This window comes from Capsicum annuum, chromosome 8 (genome assembly GCF_002878395.1).
Source record: "Capsicum annuum cultivar UCD-10X-F1 chromosome 8, UCD10Xv1.1, whole genome shotgun sequence".
NCBI lineage: Eukaryota > Viridiplantae > Streptophyta > Magnoliopsida > Solanales > Solanaceae > Capsicum > Capsicum annuum.
In genome coordinates this window covers 49,250,023-49,260,604 of record NC_061118.1, presented here as the reverse complement: position 1 = coordinate 49,260,604, position 10,582 = coordinate 49,250,023, and the positions used below count along the sequence as shown (strand labels likewise).

At 34.5% G+C, this 10,582-nt stretch overlaps 1 protein-coding gene across 1 annotated transcript in view; it reads right to left on the bottom strand.

Moving 5' to 3' along the window:
• Positions 1 to 741: 741 nt before the first annotated feature.
• Positions 742 to 10,582, bottom strand: part of LOC124886586 (DNA-directed RNA polymerase II subunit RPB3-like) — a 17,660-nt gene continuing 7,819 nt past the window's right edge. Inside the window, exon 2 of the mRNA XM_047395413.1 lies at positions 742 to 1,121. Within this exon, the coding sequence (XP_047251369.1) occupies positions 742 to 1,121 (380 nt within the window). The remainder of the gene's footprint in view (positions 1,122 to 10,582) is intronic.

Here is a 10,582-nt window from a genome sequence, read left to right as displayed (position 1 = left end):
CAAACTATTCTAGAAGGTGTGATTGTATTTCCTACTCAAGAACAAAAGGAGTTATTTATTATATTGCTCCCAACTAAAGAATTTGGAGTCATAAAAAGAGGCAAAGCATTATTACAAAACCATTCAATTCCATGCCCTTGATTATCAAAAATTTTTTGGACAAAAGGGGGGTTGCTCATTTTGTACTTCACCACGCAATATTAACTATCGCTAGCACCAATCAAGTCGCCATTTTGAATTTGGCCTCAAATGAGGGAAATACTTATGGCCACTCGGGCTTCACCATAATTGTGATGTCAATCCTAATTTGTAAGGCCACGGGTACTCAGACTTCCCCTATATCTTTCCATGATTACTTAAACTTTTCCTGCATTTATGACTCCAACACCTCATTACGATAATTTTCCCTTAAGAATGTCGTTACTCAATCTATCATAGAGAAAAGCTCGTCCAACATTAATATCAAAAAGGAAAATAAAAAGAAAAAATGATTAATCCACCAAACATAGGCACCCTCAGGATACCCAACATTACAACAGAAATTATCAAATTATCCATAGCAAATAAAAATTAAATCATCAAATAAAACACAAAACATCTGAATAATCACCCAAATAATAAAAACCCAAGAATTGAATATGAAATAATTTGGAGACAATCACCCCAAATAAAGAGCTTGCAGTGTCCTCACTGTATATCATGAAAGCATAAAAAAAGTTTAAGGGGCTCTCTGAAACTGCATCAAGTGTTGCTATCACTTTCCATCTGCTCATCAACATCATCAAACTTTGGCTTATCATCCTCTGACCACCTAGTCGGATCTTCATCATTAGTATCCTCTCTGGGGGAGAAAATTCTCTCTCTGAGCTTCAGGACCTTCCACAAGCCCTTTACCCCTTTCCATATGCAAGTGAAAGACTTGTCTCTCTTCTTCTTCCTTTTGCACATCTTATTGTAAGAGTCACGCAGATCCCAATGTGACTGTGCCAAGGATGAGTAGGACCCCTCAAGTTTGGATATGGTGGCCCTCTGTGTCTTCTGATTCTCAAGGAACCTCTCAAAATCACTCTGGGCGACATAGGAGTAGCGGGTGGTAGAAGTTCTCCAGGTCCCATAGGCAACTTAGACATCAACTCCGGCACTACTCACATCTGACTTGAGAGTTCCTCAAATGTCCCTACAAAAGATGGTCTACAAGAATCAATATCATCATCCATCAACTTACCTAAATCGATCTTTCTCTTTTTTTCTCTTTTAAGTTGCGCCCTTCCCACACATCTTGAATGGGTAAATGGGTGTCTTCGGGGATATCTAGTTGTCCCCCAGGTGTTCCTCAACCTTTACCTTTTGCATAAATCCATGATCAAAGATAAAAACATAAGCATGAGGCTACCTTTATTCTTAAAATGTCTGATCTCTGAAACCACGAAGTAACCAACATTCAAAGTAATGTTGTGCAAAAGGAAGTCTACCATCTGGTTTGAATAACTGAGACATATGTCATGTTGGTGGTCAGAGAGACAGCTACAAATGATGGTCAACAAAATCCAAGCTTCAGCCTTGAACTCATTTAATATTATCCTTATTTTTGTGGAGGCCCACGGGACTTATCTTCCTGGGCACAATTGAGTAGCCAAACAGCTTCCTAAAGCATAATCCTTGGCCTCGAATTATCTCATATCAGTATCTGACAACCCGTACACTTTATTGAGCTGTTCGACTCCAAAATGAACTTCTTTGCTCCAAATCTTCATAACTAGATTGGAGATTTTCACCATGCTGATATTTGCGTAGAGTTTTTGAACTCATTGCTCAATGACCTGGCACAGATCTGGGGCAAAACATCTCTATCTCGTTGCCTCCAATCTCCCATAGAATGCCGGGAGCTTCTCGGGCACTTGTTCTACAGATATGCCCCACTCTGGAGTAACTTTCTCCTGGACAAGTCCTTATACAAAACAGTCTGACACTCAAGAGAGCTGAAGCAATTTTGATATAATCTACCATCTTCAGCTTTCAAGTCTTAAAAATAACACAAGACATTAACTATCAAAATTATCATGTGAAAACAATGTTATGCGACTAAATTAAACTCAAGAAATGGCTCATGGGTCAGATTTTAGTTTAAAATGAGAATTCAGGATTTTGAATATGTCTGTTAGACATGCCTTAGATATCGTAATTGCACTTTACTAGAGTTGCGATCGCGACACTTGAGAGGCCTGTTGGACAGGCCTCAGACCTCGCAATCGCATTTCGCTTAATCATGATTGCACTCTAGAAAATTCAATCGTGATACTCGAGGCATGGTCCAAGGCTTGTTCACAATCCAAAATATCAATTTTCTCTACCAATTTGTGTTCATAAAAGGTAAATAACACTGAAAGCATGAAACACTATTCCTAGACACTCAATTATGTCCTCTAATTCATAGAAAACTATAAAGAGTTTGTTTGGGTATTTTCCAAACACTTGGTGTGCACCTATATTTCATACCTAGTTTGGACAATCTGTGGTACTCAAGACTTATCTAATGATGTGTACACCATCAAAAACACCAACCACATAAGAAATATCAATTTAAACACTATTTAAGCACAAAAATCACAAATTCAGGCCATGGCCCTAAACATGTTTCTAAGGCTCATATTTAAGCATAAAAGTGGGGGATTCGTAGTAGATACCTAATACTCGAATGCAAATAGGGATGATATGCACTTTAAAACCGGTTAAAATGATGAAAATAGAATTTTTGTGGGTTTTTAAAGGAAATTGAGTGTAGGAACCGTTTTGGAGACAGTTCCTATTTAAAACTGTCAGGTTCATGATTATGATCAAGCTTTAAAGTCAGCTTTACACGATTGCAATACCTGAGGCAAAGTTAGGCAGACCTAAGTCTCTAGGTTGAGGTTGAGATCGCGATCGCGACACCTGAGACCAGGTTCTATTCCATTGTTTTCCAACTATTTTTCCTTTAACTCAATTCAACCCCACTTATCATTTCCTAATTTCTCAAATACACCTTCAGAGTTCCATTATTGCATGGATTGATAAAAAACAAAACTACTTTTACAATCAAAATTCAATGGATACAACCCAAATTAGTGGCAATGATGGGTGGACTTCCATCCAATGCTTGATTTAATGCCGTGACACGATGCCCACTTGGATTCAACTTGGATTATTTTTGGACTTGGCCACTATATCACTAGGCAAATCTCTTTTTTGCCTAGTATTGATTTGCAGTAAGATTTGGCCTACTTGTGTTTCCAATTTCTTGATTGAAGTCGAGCGGGAGGTTACAGTTTGTCTTAGTTGCAAGAAGTCACCTTTTATTTCCAGGAACACTTTGTCGGTCCCTTCAACACATATTAGAATTCTAGCCAAGACATCCTCATTGTTGTTCAGGGTCAATAGTGCTTGACTCCTTCTCTTTGGGTCTATCATGAGGAGGGATAAATTAATCATAGTCCCTCTCTTTGTCTCTCTATTTTTTTTTATCATAATTATGGTCTCTATCCCTCCAATCTCTCTCTCTCAATCATGATATTTCCAACCTTGATTCCCATATTACCTTTTATAGGTGGAGCGGGAACCTCCCAAATTGTTTGACAAAAATATAATCTCCTCATTATGATTTTCCCCTTCTTCATCATCATAGGACCTAGAGCTCTTGGAGGTTACAAAATTTACCACCTTAGGAGGGGCACCCATCACATGTTTAGTAAAAAGGTTAAGTTGGATCATTACTTTAGCCATATTTTTATCCCGTTCTTCATCCTTCTTTTTTTGCTTTTTATTCACAAAAGATGTTGTGGGGCCTCCATAGACATCTTGGTGTCCCTCTTATGCCATCCTCAATTTTGTTTTATTGCTTGATCAATCAAAGTTGACACAACACCATAAGATATCTTAACAAGAGATCTACCGAATGCATTATCCACCACCATTTTTTTGAGTTGGTCTAATGCCCTATAAAAAATTTGAAGAAGCATCTTCTCTAGGACCCCATATTGCATCAAATTATCATTAAAGCATTGCCACACTTCATACAATGGTTCTCCATTGAGTTGGAAGAAGTTGGTGATTTCATCTCTAAGTTGTAGCATCTGGGATGAAGGAAAATACCAATCTAAGAAAGCTTTCGTAAGCTTGGACCATGATGTGATAGGTCCTACAGGAAATGACCTCAACCATAACACCACTTCTCCCATCAAAGAGAATGGGAAAAGATGCAATCGAATCAACTCTTGAGTGATGTGGTCTATATCCAAGGGTAAACACACATCAATGAAAATTTTCAAGTAGAGGTTCGCATCTTCATGGGCTTTACCTCTGAATAATTCCTTCATTTGAAGAAAATGAAGCATCACACTAGTCACATGGAATACTATATTTCCTTCGGTTGGTGAGATTCAGATGGCATTAGTTCACCCTGCATCTCCAAGTTGATCCATATCTTCTAGCCCATTAAATAAACTAACATTGCTACCATGTTGGCTCATGGTATCATATAGGATATGGTTTCCCCTAAGAAAATAAAAACAATGAACAATGTAAACAAAAATACTACGACTAACCCAAGCTCACTAACAACACCATAATCATGAAAATTATGTTTCACTCCCCGGAAACGACTCATTTTTGATAACGCTCAACTTACTCTATGAATTCGGTGCAAGGCGGACGTTGGCAATATATACCCAATATGAGTCAGAGTCAAATCCTCGAAGAGTGCAAACTTAGCTTTTAAATCTTATGTTTGTTGAGATTTAACTATGTGTTAACCTATAATGCAACAATTAACAATACATGAAAATAAACTGGGGGGTTTGATTTGGAACTTTGTTAACACAATAAAAAATGACACTAATACGAGACCATACAATCGATAGGTTTTACCAAATTGAGAATGACCTTGGGATTATGCTATCCTAGGTGGTATTTATGCATGAGTAATTAATAGTTAGTTTAAATTTTAGCTAAGGTTTTTGATAGGATAGATTTTGAGTCTTAGAGTTTTTTGATAAAACACCAAATTTCACTCATGAATTCTTTCGACCACCTTATGAGCGTGACAAGTTTACCAATTCATTACCTCAAATTAGCATGCTTATTTCTAAGATGATGCTTATAAAAATAGCTAACTCAAGTAACACCCTTATTTCTAAGATGATGATAGAAAAGAAGCTAATCAAGTTGTTGTTCATAATTACTCCTCAACCATATTCCTCTTTCAAGGATGATATGGGATCTAAGACAATTGGGGTTTTCACTTCTAATTCTCAAGTCAAACATGGAGTAAGAGCAAAACTCATCATAATTAACTAATTATTTGGACTAACAATTAACACCCATACATTATTCACTACCTAATCAAACATACTCCAAGATATAAGTTTAGTTACTCATGAAAGTAAAGATAAGAAATATACCCAAGTTGGCTTAAAATTCATTCATTATAAGCAAAGCAAACATAAATCCAAACTTTAATTTCATTCTACAAACAAATCACTCTTGGAATAATACCAATAATTGTTTCTTCACTCAATATAAAGTATTTTTCTCTCCAAAACTTGAAAATTCAATATGAAAAATATTGAGGGTCCTTTTATATCTTGGGACTGAGCTTTGTGAATTTCCAAATTTTTCCCTAAAATTTACCCGACCTATCGCGATCACACTCCCCCAGTTACGGTCATGGTTCCTTGATTACATGGAATCATATTGCGACAGCCACCCCAGACTTTTTAGACTGATCGTGATCGCGACCCTTAGGTTGCGATTGCAGCACATGAGGGTCATCTCCTGGAGCTTATCTTCAACCTTTGTCATTCTTTTGGCCATATTCCTTCCTTTCCAGCTTTGTCTCAACTCCTTTCTATCATGCTTACTTGTAAGACCTCAAACACCAAAATTTAATGTATTTTACACAGAACTAGTCTCATATATTCAATTATTTCATCATAGTGTGCAAGAAATTAGATGCAAATGAGTGACAAGTTTACCACTCATCAGGTATGCATATAATGACAAGTATAAAGCTGCAACAAATAATTAAAAAACAATAAATAAGTAGCATGTAGGCATCATACAATGAGAAAAATCAATAAAAAAGGTATCTATTCAACTATAGTGCCAACTAAGCCGATATGATAAACATACGAAGCTCAAGTTCTGAAATTCCTAGTGTAGTCATCAGAGCGGTCACACCCCTTTTAACCAAAAAGATTTTTATTTAAAGTTTAAAAAGTTTTTAAATATTAATTGTGACTAAAAGTGTTTCAAGAAGAAATTTAGATTAAAAGTTAGAGTTTTCACTTGACATTGAGTTTTGGTGTGCCAAATCACCAAAAAAATATTTCTTTTTGAAAATATTTGACTCTAAACTGATCAACACACAAGTATCATGGTTAAGAAATTCTATTGGCCGAGAAAAATGTGTTAGGCGCCCCTTGATCCTGCGGTTTTAACATGGTCGCTCTGTTGAGTTGTATCGACTAAATTAATATTATAAATAAATAAACTCATAGAAACACACAAAACAGACAATCAAACAAAGTTTAGAATAAAGGTAAAGTTCTATCTGATTATACAGTCTGAGATAAAAAAAAGTACACTACACCATCCTAACTAGCCTAGACTATTCTTCACCCAATATCTCAATCTTCTCTCAAACGGACATCAGGTACAAGACACTTTAGAAACTTCTCTGGTAAATTAAATACATTTGAATCGAAGTCAATAAGTCAAACCAACTAAGAAATAAACAAACAAAACAAATAAAATTCTCCTAAAATTTGCCTATCACATTTACCAGGTTAAATATGATGCTATCGAGCGACAAAGAAATTGAATTAATAGAAATAGTAGATTAACGAACTTATCAATTTTCAATTTTTCTCCCCAATCACTTAACAATTATTAATTTTTCATTCTATCAAAAATCTATTTACACCACTTAGTTAGCAATTTCAGGAATACAAAGAACATATATAAACAATCTTCTAAGCAACCATTAACTAGTCAACAGTAAGCAACCAAGAGTGATGAACATCAAACCAAACATTAACGACCTAACATAATAAAATTATTAGTACGAATAAGATAAAGGGAATTTGACCTCAAAGTTTTTTCATTAAATATGAATCTTTCAAAATTTATGCAACAACTTAAATATGAAAGAATCTTCCCCAATCAGTAGCTCAGATAGAAAACTTTGACGCAAACCTCAACCAGAGACCTGAATTTGACATTCGAACAATACTTAATTCTCTAAAACCTCGATCGAAGCTTTATTTTGTACCACTGGCGACAAACTCAGATTCGTCGTGGTTGTTTGGTGTAGAATTTTGCTAGAGTTGGGAGTAGCGACTTAGTAATATTGTGTGATAAATGAGAACACTAGCCAGTGGGTTGATTGATGGATGAAGTTCAGCAGAGATGATCGGCATTGGTTTGGAGGTGAAATTGATTTGTTTTATAGTTAATTACTATACGAATCATGGAGGAAAAATGATTGTTGTGTGTGGATGTATTCTCATATGAATGGAACAGAGGAAGTGGTGTTAGTGTGATGGCTGAAAATTAGAGGAGAAAATGGAAGAGTTATTATTGTTAGTTCTTGGTGTTGGGTTGTTATTGGCGGAGGTTCAAGGTTAAAGAAGGAGTTGTCTGATATTGTTGTTGTTAATGGAGGAAGTTGATTAGTACTCGAGGCAGGAGAGAATTCTTAGTAAGACAGTTTGTGTGCATGCATGAATTTTTTCACCCTTAAAAAATGAAGGTGATGAATGTATATTGCAAATGGAAGAGGAAAGGGTGTGTGTTCTCTATGTGCATGAATAGTGTTGATGGGGAATTGTTTGTTGATGCTTGAGGTGGGGGAGTATGTTATTATGGGTATATATGAAGATGAAGTACATGTATCAGCCAAGAAAAAATGTGGAGTTTGTAGGTGTAGTACTCTATTGGAGTTGTTCGTATGGATTATTTTAGTAAGGTGAGGTAAATGTCACATTGTTGGAATCATGTGTCATATTAGGTGTATTGTGCAAAGGGTGATGTCTGGTGGGTGATGTACTGATGGGATGATGAACGAATATTAGTGAAAATGTATTTTAACTAAGGTGTGTGTGTATGTGGATAGGTAGGATAGCAAAGAGTTGGTGGGTAAGACAAAATAGCAAAATAAATTAAAATTAAAAATATTATTTTTAGACCAAAGAAATCTTTTCAAGTGACTCAATTTTACTGGTAACTTTTTTTAAACTTTTCTCATATAGAAAAGACTAAATAAAATGGAAATTATTTTTTGCAATTTTCTCATCTTTTTAACAAAATTAAAAAATTATCCTAAAATAGAGTCTTTTTTTGATAATTTTTTATTTTTCAAATAAAATCTATTAAAAATAATATAAAATTTTAAAATGACAATATTATATCAAAAAAAGAAAAAAGGGTTTTGGAAGGATAAAAAATTACGTGTTATTTTTGCAAGTGCAATCAAGCCAAGAGTAGAACAACGCACGGTATGATTGCAAGTGCAGTCTTTGCTATGAGCACAACATTGATATGGAGAGGAAGAAACCAGGGGTATGGGGCTGTAGGTGATAAAAGAGTTTTAAAATGAGGTGTAGGTGACACAAGTCATAATAATTGAGTGAAGGCGACAATAACTTTATTATGGATTAAGAAAGTTGGAGATGTTTGAAAATAACCCATAAGTTTTTTAATTTACACTTTGATCCAAATGTTAGTTAATATAATAGAAAACGGAGGGAAAAAAGGCGCATTTCTTTCTCTTCTCATCCGTTGTTATTTTCTCTCTCTTCACGATTATTGTTGTTCATTGTTATTTCTGCTTTATTCATCATCTTATGCTTTATTATCATCATTTTCTACTTCATTATCATCTTTATCTTTTTCTTGTTGAACATTGTTATTGTTGTCCTTACCGCTACTGTTGTTGTTAGGTCAAATTTTGTTTCCTACATCACTTTCCATTTTGGCATTACCTAATAGGTGACTTTGGTAAGTAAAATTATGATTTTTATTCAAATTTGTCATTTGGGTACACAATTACTACTATTTGTTTTCACCAATGGATAGAACCCCATTATGAATTCAACATAAGTGCCCATAATTTAACAGATCACTCATTTGGTGCATCAGATGAGTAATCTGTTCTAATGGAAGACTCATATATTGGTTTCATGTTTATGCTTCTATAGTGCTCATAACATGAATCGAATAGATGGATTTGTTGAAATAGAAGATTTATCTGTTATAACAGACTTATTATCTGTTCCATCAGACTGCTTATCTGTTGCAACATATGAGTAATCTATTGTAACAGATGATTAATCTGTTTGGAATAATACAAATCAACCCCTACCACAAACCCAACAGATAACCAATATGTTTAACTCTTGCTATTGCTACTAGATTTAAAATTATTCCTTACGTCCAATCGTTGACATGTTTGTTGAGAAGATAATAGACAGAATGAAAATTAAATACTCCCTTAGTCTCAAATTACTCGTCCTAAATTTCCTAATTTGATTTCTCTTTTTACTGGTCTTTTTTCATTAATCAAGAAGAGACAAAAAAAATTCCATGTTTTACCTTTTGCATTAATTTCTTTTTATTCAAATTAAAATGTAAACATCATTTAATAGGGGTATTATGGTAAACTAGCCATGTTATTAATTATTTTTCTTAATCAATGTGCCATTTCAATTTGGGATGGGTAATTTGAGATGGAGGAAGTATGAATTAAAACATCAAAGTCGTGCAATAGACTAGTTATTTATTGAAACAGACTAGTTATTTGTTGCATCAGACTGCTTATCTACTATAACATATGAGTAATCTATTTGGGATAACACAAATCAGCCCCTACCACAAACCCAACAGATAACCAATATATTTGAACTCTTGCTATTGCTACTAGATTCAAAATTATTCCTTACGTCCAATCGTCGACATATTTGTTGAGAAGATAATAGATAGAATAAAAATTAAATATGAATTAAAACGTCAAAGTTGATCAAATATAATTTTTTTATTAAACAAAAACAAATAAAAATACATATACATAGACTAAAAGAAAAAAATAATCTAATTATTATTATTATTATTATTATTATTATTATTATTATTGCCAATCGACCAATCTTCAACAGGTAACAGCAAGGCCCTCCTCAGCCTGCGGATCTCACGGAGCATCCTTGCTCTAACTGCTCTCAGTTTTTAATACAGGTCACGAACCTGCATCTGAAGTTCATTCACGGTGTCTTGCAGAAAAGCAACGTCCCAAAGTGGATCATCCATATCTAAAACACATATGAATTGACAAAAAACATAAAAACAAAAGTAGAGAAAAGAATATCTGAATGTAATACAACGTATACTACAAATTGGTAAGAAAAAAAGTTACCTGAGTCAGGGAAGAGAAAGTGGTGGAAGGTGTAATATGAAAGACAAGATGCAATGAATAAATAGAGTGTAGTTGAATGAACGATTGAGTAAGGAGGGACCTATTTATAGAGGATTGAATTTGAATGAGTGACAAAAAGGC